The sequence below is a fragment of the Pongo pygmaeus genome, chromosome 6 (genome assembly GCF_028885625.2).
Source record: "Pongo pygmaeus isolate AG05252 chromosome 6, NHGRI_mPonPyg2-v2.0_pri, whole genome shotgun sequence".
NCBI classification, from domain to species: domain Eukaryota; kingdom Metazoa; phylum Chordata; class Mammalia; order Primates; family Hominidae; genus Pongo; species Pongo pygmaeus.
Window position 1 is genome coordinate 12811398 of NC_072379.2, and position 14928 is coordinate 12826325.

The window sequence follows — 14928 nt, forward strand, 5'->3', positions numbered from 1 at the left end:
GGAAAGTTGCCATAAAAACAACGTGTTCTGTGTTGTTTAGAAAGAGACTTAAGTTCTTTGGAAAATGTCTGAACTGGTGGGTTTTTAACCGTCTAAAATTTTGACATTCTTTTATGCTTTGGTTCCATGATTTGTCTCGCATTCTCTGCAGGGATTGTGGGACTTTACCAAATCGGTTTGTAATAACACCTCGAAGACGCTATCCGATCCATCAGGCCCAATATTCCTGTCTGGGGGTACTTCCCACAGTGTGCTGGAATGGTTATCACAAGAAGGCTGTGCTATCCCCTCGCAACTCCAGGATGGTGTGTAGCCCAGTGACTGTGAGGATCGCCCCTCCTGACAGAAGATTTTCGCGTTCTGCGATGTGAGTATTATCGTTGGAAGAATACTCTCCCTTTTCGTGTCCACTTTATTCTTCTCCAGTTGTTCCTATGACAACATGACTACAACGCAAAAAAGAAAGGACGAAGCTGCTTATTTGAATGAGAAATACCAAATTCTAGTAAAACCATTTGTTTTTCACTTTTTGCCCTTGCTAAGGGGAACTGTTGTGAGTGTATAAATTATACTTTGGCCTGTTGGTTAGCTTCTGATTTCCGTTTCTGATATGGCATGGGAATTAAAATATCTTACGGCTAGAATCTTGTCTTTCATTATAGACCAGAGCAGATAATCAGCTCAACACTGTCCTCACCATCAAGTAATGCCCCAGACCCATGTGCAAAGGAGACTGTACTGAGTGCCCTCGAAGAGAAGAAGAAGAAAAGAACAGTGGAGGAAGAAGACCAAATATTCGTTGATGGCCAGGAAAATAAAAGAAGGTAACAGGCTCAGGAGAGTACTAAGCCAGTTTCCCGCTTGGACTCCTATGGGATGAGATGTAGACATTCCCGTAAAGATACAGAGGCCACCTCCAGTTTGTGAGCCTTCGTAGGCCCCCTTTCTTTGGCTTTCATGAAAGAACCTAATAACAAGGGTTTTAATGCTGTTCATTTCAAGGCACAGGTTAGATCGATGTTATAATTTACCTTTTCTGTGAGTAGTAGAGATAAGCTGACAGGTATTAGCCATGTTAGCCTCATGCTTCTGTATTAATGTGTTAAAGTTTATTTTCAAGAAAGAAGGCTCTAAGTCTTCCCGTCGGAATTTTGTGGTGTTCAGTTATTTGGGTAACCACCAGTTATAGTGTCTCTCTGTCTCTTTTTTTTTTTTGAGTCGGAGTCTGTCTCTGTCCCCCAGGCTGGAGTGCAGTGGCCCGATCTCAGTTCACTGCAAGCTCCGCCTCCCAGGTTCAAGCCATTCTCCTGCCTCAGCCTCCCGAGTAGCTGGGACTACAGGCGCATGCCACCATGCCCGAGTAATTTTTTTGTATTTTTAGTAGAGACAGGGTTTCACCATGTTGGCCAGGATGGTCTTGAACTCCTGACCTTGTGATCTTCCCGCCTTGGCCTCCCAAAGTGCTGAGATTACAGGCTTGAGCCACGGTGCCCGGCCCACCAGTTCTAGTGTCTTAATCGTGCTGAAGGAAATGCTTGTGAAAGAAAAATGAAAACTAGAGTTTGGTAGTTTTATCAATAATGAGATTAAAACCAATTTCCTGGCGGGGCAAGGTGGCTCAGGCCTATAATCCCAGCACTTTGAGAGGCCGAGGCGGATGGATCACCTGAGGTCAGGAGTTCGAGATCAGCCTGGCCAACATGGTGAAACCCCGTCTCTATTAAAAATACAAAAATTAGCTGGATGTGGTGGCGGGCGCCTGTAGTCCCAGCTACTCCAGAGGCTGAGACAGGAGAATTGCTTGAACCCAGGAGGCGGAGGTTGCAGCGAGCCAAGACTGCCAGTGCACTCTAGCCTGGGTGACAGAGCGAGACTGTCTCAAAAAAAAAAAAAAAAATTCCTTATGTGGTTTGTAAAATAACCTAATGAAAATGGAATAGTTTTCTAATTATAGAAAGAAAAGAAGTTGAAGTGGCTGAGCATTTATTGAGCACCCACTGTGTATGAGACCCTACTGCAAGTACTGTGGATAGAGCAGTGGACAAGACAAAATCTCTGCTCTCATGGGACTCTTGAGGGAAACACCATTTTATAAGGCTGGGTGTGGTGCTGCACGCTTGTACTCCTAACACTTTGACAGGCCGAGATGGGAGGATCACTGGAGCCCAGGAGCTCAAGACCACCCTGGGCAACATAGTGAGACCTCGCCTCTACAAAAAATTAAGAGATCAGCCAGGTGTGGCGGTGCATGCTTGTAGTCCCAGCTGCTCTGGAGGCTGAGGCAGGAGAATCGGTTGAACCCGGGAGGCAGAGGTTTGTTGCAGTGAGCCAAGATCATGCTATTGCACTCCAGCCTAGGCAACAAGAGCGAAACTCCGTCTGAAAAAAAAAAATTTACCTTTCAGAAGCTTAGGGATTTTAAACAACCATTTTCTGGTCTAGCATGGAATCTGTGCTCCATAGAGATAGTATAAGGTCCCAGAAATGTGAGAATACACTTTAAAGGGACAAAAAAAAGTCATGTCATTTCACTGAGACTTTTTTGATTTGTCACAGGCGCCATGATAGCAGTGGCAGTGGACATTCAGCATTTGAGCCCCTGGTGGCCAATGGAGTCCCCGCTTCTTTTGTGCCTAAGTAAGTGCGAGTCCATCCGGATGAAATACCAACTGTTTGGAAAAAGGCCTGATGAGAGCTGTTGCCCTATAGATTTTCCTCTTTGTTTTTTGCATTGCTTAATTAGTTCAGGTTCACGTCTTTGAAATTAGGAACATTTTGAGTAACTTGCCACAATTAACTGCCTTCTGTCTAATTCCTTTTAATGTTCTTGCATTAATATGGATGAAATATGCTGAGACTAGAGGTTTTATAAATATATTCAATAACCAAGCACGTACACACAAGGATTGCAAAGTTTGTGCAGTGGATAAAACAGTATGAAACTTAAATGTTAAATTTCTACATGTCAGTTTACAAACAAATTGGAGGAAGAATTGGGTGGAAAGGCAAGTGGCTCAAAAGTATGTGTGGAAAGACTTAGGATACCTTAGGTACCTCATCTGAGTCAGCAGTGTGATGTGGCCGCCAGGAAAGCTAAAGTGCTCCTGGTCTGTGCTGTTAGAAGAAAGACTAGAATGAGGCAGGTGGATGGTATTCCTGCCTCCGTAGTTGTGCTCACTGTCCGTGGAGCACTGTGGGCAGATCAGTGTACTACACTGCAAGGGAGGGTGTACACAAACGGAAATTCATTCCCAGTGAAGCAGTGAAGATGTTAAGGAGATTTGCAGCAGCCCAAAGGGGTGGTGGTGGATGATGGGGTTTTGGAGGTATGGAAGTATTAGCCCAGAGGAGAAAAGTCTCAGGGGGAATAAAGAAATAAGTGAGGGAAGGACAATGGTCTCCAAAAAACCAAAGGACTGTCCCTTGAAAGAAGCGAAATAACTTGCTCTGTTTGACTTCAAATAGGATCCGTGGGTGAAAGTTACAGGAAATAGACTGTAATCCACTGTGAGAATAAACTGGTTCATGGTTGACGTGGGTCACTCTAGGAGAGAGTTGTCTATATTTTAACAGGTTGGATGACTGTCCTACAGAAAAGATGCGTAGGAGATTTCTGTTTCCATTGGAGGTTTAGAAAAATGATGAGTTCCTCTTTAACTGTGATTTTTTTTAACAGCTTTGGAGGTATAATTGACATACAATAAATTGTTTAAAGCATGTGACATTTTGACACGCATACACCTGTGGAACCATCCCACCACTAAGATAATAAACATCCATCACCTCCAAAAGTTCCCACATGCCTGTAATCCCTCTCTTTAGTTCCACCCCTGTCCCCAGGCATCCACTGATCTGTCTTCTGTCACTGTAGATAGGTATGCATTTTCCAGAATATTCTATAAATCATACATTTAAGTTTTAAATATTTGGCTTTTCTTACTGACTTTGTCAGATAGATTTGGCCAGATTGTTAGCAGTAAAAATTAAAAGCATTATTCTCTTCCCTTCATGTTATTAAGAAAGATGTCATGACCGTGGATGAAACCGTAAAAGAATGTTGCCTTCAATAAAGCATCTAACTGTCTTCTTCTCTTTTATTAGGCCTGGGTCTCTGAAGAGAGGCCTCAATTCTCAGAGCTCAGATGACCACTTGAATAAGAGATCCCGAAGCTCTTCCATGAGCTCCTTGACAGGCGCTTACACAAGTGGCATCCCTAGCTCCAGCCGCAATGCCATTACCAGTTCCTACAGCTCCACCCGAGGCATCTCACAGGTACAAGTACAGCTCTTGTAATGTGGGGGACATGAATTCCCAGCATTCATTCATTGATTAGGGCTAGACGTGGTAGCTTAGCCCTGTAATCCCAGCACTTTGGAAGGCCAAACCAGCCTGGGCAATATAGTGAGACCTTGTCTGTACAAAAGAATCTTTAAAGAAATTTTTTTAAATAAAGTAATTGGTTAGCAAAAGTTTACTAATCACCTTCTATCTGTTGGACATTAGGATTGTCTCTTAACTAATAGAAAATACAGATCATTGAGTGATGAATATAGGCCAGCGGAACGGAGTAGAAAGCCCGGAATGTAAAGCAGTGCATGTGTGCGAGCTGATTCGAGCCAGAGCTGTGATGTAGATAAACGGACAGAGGGTGATTCGAAAGGTAGACTGAGTTGGGTCATAAAAGAGATTTATAGGCATTTAGAATTGAGTGCAGGGTTTTTAAACAAGCGGTCATGATTTTTTGGAAAGGGGATTATCGCATAGTATAAGGAACAGAGCAGGCTTTGCTGCTGGACAGACTTAGATATTCAAATCTTGGCTCTGAGGCTGGGCGGGATGGCTCATGCCTGTAATCCCATCACTTTGGGAGGTCAAGGTGGGAGAACCTCTTGAGCCCAGGAGTTCAAGACTAGCCTGTGCAACAGAGCGAGACTGTGTCTCAAAGAAAAGGAAAACATCTAGTAGCTATAAGGTCTTGGGCAGACAATCACATAACATCTCTTTTTCTTATCTCTGAAGTGCTGTTGCAATGATTGAGGGTAATATTTAAAAAGCACCTATTACAGTGGCTGTCAGTAAGTGGGTACCCAGTATACAGCAGCCAGACAAAAAGATGTAAAGCATGTAAGGAGAAATGTTTTTGAGAGGAGGAAAATTTTGAGATGAGTTTATCAGCCCAGAAGGCTCTGACAGTCATATAAATGAACACTAATAACCATAATACCATTATCCCTCTTAAATTATTAACCTTAATATTATTTAATATCTAATTATTATTTTTGATATGCAAACTTTTCCAGCTTTGGCCTATGGGAGCCAAACTGGCTCCTGTATCCTTTATTTTGATCCCAGCAGTCTTCGACAGATAGCTTCATTGCTTTTTGCCCACCTTCCCAAAGTCCATTTTTAGCCTATACTGAAGTTGGCTGTTTCTTCTAAAAGCTTTGGTTTCTTCCAGTTAGAACTGTAGAGACTACAGTCTTAAGTTTTAGGAGAGATAAGATAGACAGATCCTCTAGAAAGAGGAATGTAAATAATTAATTCATAATATTCCAAATTCAAATTTATGGTGGCAGGATTTTTTATGTAATCTATTTGATTTTATATTTTTATGTATTACACCAAAAATGTTGGTTTATAATTACTTTGATCCTAGTTCATGCAATTTTTTTTTTTTTTTTTTTTTGAGACAGAGTCTTACTCTGTTGTCCATGCTGGAGTGCAGTGGTGCGACCTTGGCTCGCTGCAATCTCTGCTTCCTGAATTCAAGCGATTCTCCTGCCTCGGCCTCCCAAGTAGCTGGGACTACAGGCGCCTGCCACCACGCCCAGCTAATTTTTGTATTTTTAGTTAGAGACGAGGTTTCAACATGTTGGCCAGGCTGGCCTCGAACTCGTGACCTCAGGTGATCCACCCACCTTGGCCTCCCAAAGTGCTGGGATTACAGGTGTGAGCCACCATGCCTGGCCATGCAATTTCAAAATAGCGATATCAGTGTCATTATTAACACTGTCATTATTAAGACTGCTGAAGTCAGTTTAAGAATTGTGATTCATTTTGTCTTTATATCCCTCTGTGAATCCTAGGGACATGTAATCGATATATTGTGTTTTAAAGTAATGTTAACTGTCCTTTGGGTATACCAACTTTATATACAGTGAGGTTCGTTTGTTCAGTATGTTTGAAAGTTACAGGGATTTCTATGTTTTCCTTTTTGAAATAGGTCTATTTTAAATTATGTAAAATACTTAAGTTGTTTCAAAAAAAATACACTAAAACAAGATACACTCAAAAATTCAATTTCCATCCCTTTCCACTCTACATTTTTCCTTCCTCTCCATTTTTATTATTTTTTGATTATCCTTTGTTGTTTTTTAAACGATATGCATATCAGTGTATCTGAAAACCGCCACCTTCTAACATTTAAGGTAGTAGACAGTATGTATAGATTTGAACCTTGCTTTTTCACATAATAGACAGTTGAGGTCATTCCATAGCAGTACACAGAAACTCATCTTTGGTCTTACAACTGCATAGGTACTCTCGTCCTCTGTTGACAAACGTTGGGTTGTTTCAGTCTTCTGCTATCACAAATAATGCTGCAAAGAATACATTTGTTCATATGTCATTTCACCCTTGGCAGTTTTGCCTCTGGAAAAATTCCTAGAAGTCAGATTCCAGTCAAGGGTTAAATGCGCATGTAATTTTGCTGGGTATTGTTAAATCCCCCTACAGGGCATGTACCACTCAGCATTCCCCTCAGCATTGTATGAAAGGGACCATTTCTCTATGGCCTTACCAGCAGATTTGGTTATTGTAGCTCTGGGCTTTTACCAATTTGACAGGTAAAAAATAGTACCTAGTATGGGCGTGGTGGCTCACGCCTGTAATCCCAGCACTTTGAGAGGCCGAGGCAGGCAGATCACCTGAGTTCGAGACCATCCTGGCCAACATGGTGAAATCCTGTCTCTACTAAAAATATAAAAATTAGCTGGGCATGGTGGTGCACGCCTGTAATCCCAGCTACTCAGGACACTGAGGCAGGAGAATCTCAGGAACCCGGGAGGCAGAGGCTGCAGTGAGCAGAGATAGCGCCACTGCACTCCAGCCTGGGTGACAGAGTGAGACTCTGTCTCAAAAAAAAAAAAAAGCTAGCTGAGCGCCACTGTGGCTCATTGTTGTAATCCCAGCACTTTGGGAAGCCGAGGCAGGTGGATCACCTGAGATCAGGAGTTTGAGACCAGCCTGACCAACATGGCAAAACCCCATCTCTACTAAAAATACAAAAAATTTAACCAGGTGTGGTGGCGTGTGCCTGTAATCCCAGCTACTTAGGAGGCTGAGGCAGGAGAACTGCTCGACCCCGGAAGGCGGAGGTCAAGTGAGCCAACCTCACGCCACTGCCCTCCAGCCTGGACGACAGAGTGAGAGTCCATCTAAAAAAATAAATAAATAAAATAGTATTTAATTTTTGTCTCTTATGAGTAGTTTGATCATCTGTTCATACGTTGAATGATTATTTTCAGTTCTGTTTCCGTGAGTCTTAGTTCATATATCCTTTACCCATTTTTCTGAAGGGCTACCAGCCAAATCTCACGTTCAAGAGTTTTTCCTATAGTAAAGAAACCTATTCCAAATGAAGCAAAGTTTTGAACGTAAAATAGAAGTGCAGTGTTACAAGAAACAGGCTCCTCTTGCATTGCTGGTGGGAGTGTCAGTTGGTACAGCTCTCTAGAGGGCTGTGTGGTAGGAATTGTCCACATAAGAGATACACGCACCGTTTGATCAAGCAGCTTTACCTTTAGGAAGTTATCCTACACATATACTGGAAAATGGATACAAGGATTTAATGTAACATTGTTTTAATAACAGCAGCTTGGAAACAATGTACATGTTACTTTTCAGGGAGCTGGTTGAATAACTTACAGTATTGGTGTAAGTTGAAATATACTATGTAACTATGAAAAAGAATAAGGCAACTGAAGAAGTACTCATGAGAATGATCTCAAAGGAATTATATAAAAAACAAGGGTCAGAATTGTATAGTATCCTCTATTATTCGGGCTTTTAAAAATCTTTTGGCCAGGCACAGTGGCTCACGCCTGTAATCCCAGCACTTTGGGAGGCCGAGGCGGGCAGATCACCAGGTCAGGTGATTAAGACCATCCTGGCTAACATGGTGAAACCCCGCCTCTACTAAAAACGTTTTTAAAAAATTAGCTGGGCGTGGTGGCGGGCACCTGTAGTCCCAGCTACTAGGGAGGCTGAGGCAGGAGAATGGCGTGAACCCGGGAGGCAGAGCTTGCAGTGAGCAGAGACCGCGCCACTACACTCCAGCCTGGGCGACAGAGCGAGACTCCATCTCAAAAATAGATAAATAAATAAATACCTTTTAATATGCATAAAATAATTCTTACAGGATATATTAGAAACTGGTAATTGTTATTGAGATAAAAAGGAAATTTACTTTTTACTGTACATTCTTTTTTTTTTTTTTTGAGACAGAGTCTTACACTGTCGCTGGGACTGGAGTGCAGTGGCACGATCTCAGCTCACTGCAACCTCCACCTCCTGGATTCAAGCGATTCTCCTGCCTCAGCCTCCCAAGTAGTTAGGATTACAGGCTCTGGCCACCACGCCCAGCTAATTTTTTGTATTTTTAGTAGAGACAGGGTTTCACCACATTGGCCATGCTGGTCTTGAACTCTTGACCTCGTGATTCCACCCGCCCTGGCCTCCGAAAGTGGTAGGATTACAGGTGTGAGCCACCACGCCCAGCCTACTGTACATTCTTATTGTTGGAATCGGTAACGTGCAAATATTACCTTTCCTGGTTTTGGCTTTTTTAAGTAAAAAAGTAAAATTCCTCTGTCCCAGCGATCCGAGTCTCCATCCAGTAGGTACCCATTGTTAACATTTTTACTGTGTGCAAACACAGATAATACAGATAATTTTTGGACTGTTCTACATAGCAGGGTCACAGTATATTTGCTTTTTAAAAAGCATCTTCTTTTCTCTTTTATCCATTACATCTTGCATAGCATTTTGTGTCATGTAATTTGCCTCATTCTTTAGATGGCCTTTCTTACTAGAGTATAATACACAGAAAAACACAAATTGTAACCACCACCCAGGTCAAGTAATGAAACATTTTCATCACCCAGAAACCTGCCTCCTGCCCACTCCCCATCATGCTCCTCCTTTGCTTCTTATTAGCACCTTTTATAGTGTACCCTGTTTTTGAATTTTATATAGATGGAAATAGAGTATGCATTCTTTGATGTTTGACTTAACATTTTACTTGTGAGATGTGTCCACATTCATGCACATAGCGGTAGGTAATTCATTGTCATTGATGTATATACTGTTCCACACTATGAATATAACCGCGGTTAATGTATCCATTCTGCCATTGGACATTTGGGTTTCCAGTTTGGAGCTATTATACATAATATTGCTATAGATAATTGTCTAAGTCTTTTGGTATATATAAAGTATGTGTACGTTCACTTTTAGTAGATATTGCTAACCTTTTTTTTTTTTTTTTTTTTGAGACAGATTCTCGCTCTGTCACCCAGGCTGGAGTGCAGTGGCGCGATCTCGGCTCACTGCAACCTCCGCCTCCCAGGTTCAGCTGTTCTCCTGCCTCAGCGTCCCTAGTAGCTGGGACTGTAGGTGCAGGCGCATGCTGCTGTGCCCAACAAATTTTTGTATTTTTAGTAGAGACAAGGTTTCACTATATTGGTCAGTCTGGTTTCCAACCCCTAACCTCAGGTGAGGCCTCGGCCTCCCAAAGTGCTGGGATTACAGGCTACAGTGCAGTGGCACCGTGTTGGCACTCACTGCAACCTCTGCCTCCTGGGTTCAAGTAATTCTCATGCCTCAGCCTCCCAAATAGCTGAGATTACAGGCGTGCGCCACCACACTGAGCTACATTTTAAAATTTTTAATAGAGATGGAGTTTTACCATGTTGGCCAGGCTGGTCTCAAACTCCTGACCTTAAGTAACCTGCCTGCCTTAGCCTCCCGAAATGCTGGGATTACAGGCATGAGCCACTGCACCCAGCTGCTAAGCAATGTATTAAAGGGAGTGTTTCAGTTTATATTCTTTTTTTTTTTTATTTTGAGACGGAGTTTCACTCTTGTCGTCCAGGCTGGAATGCAATGGCACAATCTTGGCTCATGGCAACCTCCATCTCCTGGGTTCAAGTGATTCTTCTGCCTCAGCCTCCTGAGTAGCTGGGACCACACACATGCACCACCATGCCCGGCTAATTTTGTATTTTTAGTGGAGATGGGGTTTCTGCATGTTGGTCAGGCTGGTCTCAAACTCCCAACCGCAGGTAATCCAACTGCCTTGGCCTCCCAAAGTGCTGGGATTACAGGCGTGAGCCACCGCACCCAGCCCAGTTTATATTCTTACCAGCAGCATATGAGATTTTTATTTATGTTGTTCCATATCCTCACCAGCACTTGGTATTGCCAGTCTCTTTAGCCATTCTGCTAAGTGTGAAGTAATATTTCATTGTGGTTTTAATTTGCATTTCCCTGATTACTGAAATACCAACTGTTTATTGGCTATTTGTATAGCCTCTTTTGTGAGATGCCTGTTCAAATTTCTTGGCTCTTTTTTTTTTTTTTTTTTGAGATGGAGTCTCGTCCTGTCACCAGGCTGGAGTGCAGTGATGCAATCTGGGCTCACTGCAAGCTCCGCCTCCCGGGTTCATGCCATTCTCCTGCCTCAGCCTCCCGAGTAGCTGGGACTGCAGGCACCCGCCACCATACCCGGCTAATTTTTTGTATTTTTAGTAGAGACAGGGTTTCACCATGTTAGCCAGGATGGTCTCAATCTCCTGACCTCGTGATCTGCCCACCTCGGCCTCCCAAAGTGCTGGGATTACAGGCATGAGCCACCGCGCCCAGCCTCTTGGCTCTTTTCTATTAAGTTGTCTTTTTCTCAGAGATTTGAATATGCTTTTTATATATTCTAGATACAAGCTCTCTGTCATGTATGTGTTACAACAAAAGTGTCCTGCTCTTGCCATTCTACTTCCTCGTAGTTAGCGTAGTATTTAGGAAATCTTTGCCTACCTAACCTAAGGTCATGATAATTTTCTTCTATGCTACCTTCTAGAAGTTTTATTATTTTATTAATACTTTCCATATGTAAATCCATAATCCACCTGAAATTGATTTTTGTGTATGGTGTGAGGTTGGGATCAAAATTAGGTTGTTTTTTGTTTGTTTTTTACTGTAGAAATACCCATTTCTCTCAGCAACATTTATTGAAAGGATCATCCTTATTTCTCTGCAGCACCGCCTTTGTCTAATTTAAGTGTCCGTATATATGTGGGTCCATTTCTAGACTGTTTTGTTCCATTGGACTATTTTTCTTACTACCCTTGTGCCAGTCTTTGTTTTACTCCTACCCTTATACTTTAAGTCTTGATAGAGACAGTCATCCCACTTTCTCATTTCTTTTCAGGACTGTCTTGTTTCTTGGCCTTTTGCATTTTCATATAATTTTTAGATCAACTTGTCAGTTTCCACACACACAAAAAAAAGTTTTGAGATACTGATTGGGATTGGCCTTTCATCTACTGATTACTTTGGATGGAATTAACATTGTTATAAAATTGACCTTGTTTGCTTCTAATCTATGAACATGGAATATCGTTCATTTCTTTATTTAACTTTTGAGACAAGGGGTCTTGCTCTGTGGCCCAGGCTGGAGTGCAGTGGCATGATCATAGCTCACTACTGCCTTGAACTCCCAGGCTCAAGCAGTCCTCCTGCCTCAGCCTTTTGAGTACAGGCATGCATCACCACACCTAGCTAATTTTAAAAAACTTACAGTAGAGGCAAGGTCTCACTATGTTGCCTAGGCTGGTCTCAAACTCCTGAGCTCAAGCAATCTTCCCACCTTGGCCTCCCTGAGTGCTGGAATTATAGGCATGAACCACCATGTCCCACCTCTTTCATTTATTTACATTATCTTTAATTCTTCTCTGTAGAAGTTTTACTTCTCTTGTATTAGATTTATTTCTAGGTATCTGGTTTTTGTTTTGTTTTTTGAGATGGAGTCTCACTCTGTCGCCCAGGCTGGAGTGCAGTGACACAATCTCGGCTCACTGCAACCTCCACCTCCCAGGTTCAAGTGATTCTCCGCCACCACACCTGGCTAATTTTGTAGTTTTAGTAGAGACAGCGTTTCGCCTTGTTGGCTAGGCTGGTCTCAAACTCCTGACCTCAAGTGATCCACCTGCCTCTGCCTCCCAGAGTGCTGGGATTATAGGCGTGAGCCACAGTGCCTGGCCCTAGGTATATGATTTTGATGCTGTTATAAAAAGTGTCTTCAAATTGTGATTGGCTGTGCCGGTGTGTAGAAATACAACTGATTTTGTATTCAGAAAATTTGCTAAATCTGTATGTTCTTTAGGATTTTAGTACATACACATGTCTATGATAATGAGTTTTTCCTTTCCTCTGCAGTCTTATTCTGTTTATGTCTTACTGCACTTGGCTAGGACTTTGAGTTGAATAGACATGATAATAAACATCCTTGTCTTGTTATATCTGAAATGAGTGTGTACGTACAGTCAATGAAGTAGAGGAGTAATACTTTTTTCCCCTAATTGTTAAACCAGTTGTCCAGTTGTCTTCCAATCCTAGCTAATCATTACAGTCACCTTTGGCATTTCTTTTTTTTTCCTTGGTAGAGAAGAGACCTCACTATGTTGCCTAGGCTGGTCTCAAAACTCTTGGGCTCAAGTGATCCTCCCACCTTGGCCTCCCAAAGTGTTGGGATTACAGGCATGCACCACCACACCTGGCTAATTTTTGTATTTCTAGTAGAGATGAGGTTTCACCATGTTGGCCACACTGTTCTCGAACTCCTGACCTCAGGTGATCCTCCTGCCTCAGCCTCCTGAAGTGCTGGGATTACAGGCGTGAGCCACCTCATCCGGCCCCTTTGGCATTTCTGACCCTTGCTTGCTCAGTGATGTGTATCCCTCAGTGTCTGGAGCACATTGTGAACAAAAATGCAAGGTTTATGTCTTTGTTTGTTTTAATTGTATTACTTTAACTACAGATAGGGTCTTTCTGTGTTGCCCAGGCTGGTCTGAAACTCCTGGGCTCAAGCAGTTCTCCTGCCTCAGTCTCCCAAAGTGCTAGGATTACAGGCGTGAGCCACCACACTCAGCCATCTATGTGCTTTTTAAAGTTCCACAGGTGGCTAGGCGTGGTGGCTCACGCCTGTAATCCTAGTGCTTTGGGAGGCCAAGGTGGGCAGATCACGAGGTCAAGAGATCAAGACCATCCTGGCCAACATGGTGAAACCCCATCTCTACCAAAAATACAAAAATTAGCCGGGTGTGGTGGCATGCTCCTGTAGTCCCAGCTACTCATGAGGCTGAGGCAGGAGAATCGGTTGAACCAGGGAGGCGGAGGTTGCAGTGAGGTGAGATCGCGCCACTGCACTCCAGCCTGGTGACAGAGCAAGGCTGTGTCTCAAAAAAAAAAAAAAAAAGTTCCACAGGTGACTGATGAGCAGTCGTGTAACAACCAGCGAGGTAGTGTCAGGGATCTGAAGTGATTGAAAATGCCGCTTATATATTCAATCCTTGGATCCCTTTGATGAATTTTTGTATTCTGCTCTTTTATATCCCTGTAATCCCATGTTTTTTAAACCATTGTGCTCTGGCCTTTCTTGCTGTTTGAGCATAACTTCAACTGTTATTGCCGTGAGCAGTTTTCTCAAGCTCCTCCTGGGCCCGGCTTCCTGATGGTGGCCTCACTGAACTGTTCTGCTGCTCACCACTTGTCTGAAGCTTCCTCTTTTCCTTTTTTGAACTCTTGTTAAGCATTGTTGGCTTCCTGTTTGTACTTATATGATGGAGCGGGTACTGGGTAAGAAATCACTAGCAGCTTTTCAAGTAGGAAAGATGGTCTGAGGTGACAGTTTAGTGGCTTTGTAATTAGGCTCAGCACTTACGAGACTATTTGCAGTGTCCGCTCAGTGCCATCTACTTTGCTGCTGGTCTGTGGAGGAAGCAGAGATGAAAACACCATCTTTGCTGTCAAGAACTCGCCTGGTGGAAGAGGCAGATGTATGGATAATCATCACATGATGATAAATGCCATCATTGTTGCAAAAGTCATAAATGATATGACAGTGGTTTTTTTTTTGTTTTTGTTTTTTGTTTGTTTCTTTTTGAGACGGAGTCTCGCTCTGTCGCCCAGGCTGGAGTGCAGTGGTGCGATCTCGGCTCACTTCAAGCTCCGCCCCCCAGGTTTACGCCATTCTCCTGCCTCAGCCTCCCGAGTAGCTGGGACTACAAGCACCCGCCACCACGCCCAGCTAATTTTTTGTATTTTTTTGTATTTTTAGTAGAGATGGGGTTTCACTGTGTTAGCCAAGGTGATCTCCATCTCCTGACCTCGTGATTCGTCCCCTTTGACCTCCCAAAGTGCTGAGATTACAGGCGTGAGCCACCACGCCTGCCCATGACAGCATATTTTAAAAATGAAGTTAGTAAACTAAAATCGAAAATTTAATGGAAGCAAGACTAAATTAGTTTACTGGGTTATCTTCTTTAATTTACTTGTATCCTTTCCATAGACAGTCTAGCACAGGTTTGAATGTGTCCTGGCTCTTCATTACTGAGGCTAACGTTCCACCTAATATATGCAAAAGTGTGTCCATCCCTTCTGCCTTTATTCATATTCCATTACTTTTATAGACTTTTCTTTTTTTGCTTTCATAATTAATACTAGCAGTTGACTTTTCAGGGGTCTTTCTTCACAAACAAATTTTTTTCATTTTCTTTCTTTTTTTTTTTTTTTTTTTGAGACAAGGTCTCACTCTGTCACCCAGGCTGGAGTGCAGTGGGGCAAACTCAGCTCAGCCTCCTGAGTAGTTGGGA

The 14928-nt window shown here is 42.8% G+C and overlaps 1 protein-coding gene across 2 annotated transcripts in view; it reads left to right on the forward strand.

Moving 5' to 3' along the window:
• The window catches only part of POM121C (POM121 transmembrane nucleoporin C), a 47671-nt gene that overhangs the window by 22491 nt on the left and 10252 nt on the right, over positions 1–14928 (forward strand). For both annotated transcript variants that reach the window (XM_054496585.2, XM_054496584.2), the window contains exons 2-5: positions 152–367; positions 663–824; positions 2557–2637; positions 4102–4273. In XM_054496585.2, coding sequence (XP_054352560.2) covers positions 303–367; positions 663–824; positions 2557–2637; positions 4102–4273 — 480 coding nt within the window. In that variant the 5' untranslated portion in view covers positions 152–302. The remainder of the gene's footprint in view (positions 1–151; positions 368–662; positions 825–2556; positions 2638–4101; positions 4274–14928) is intronic.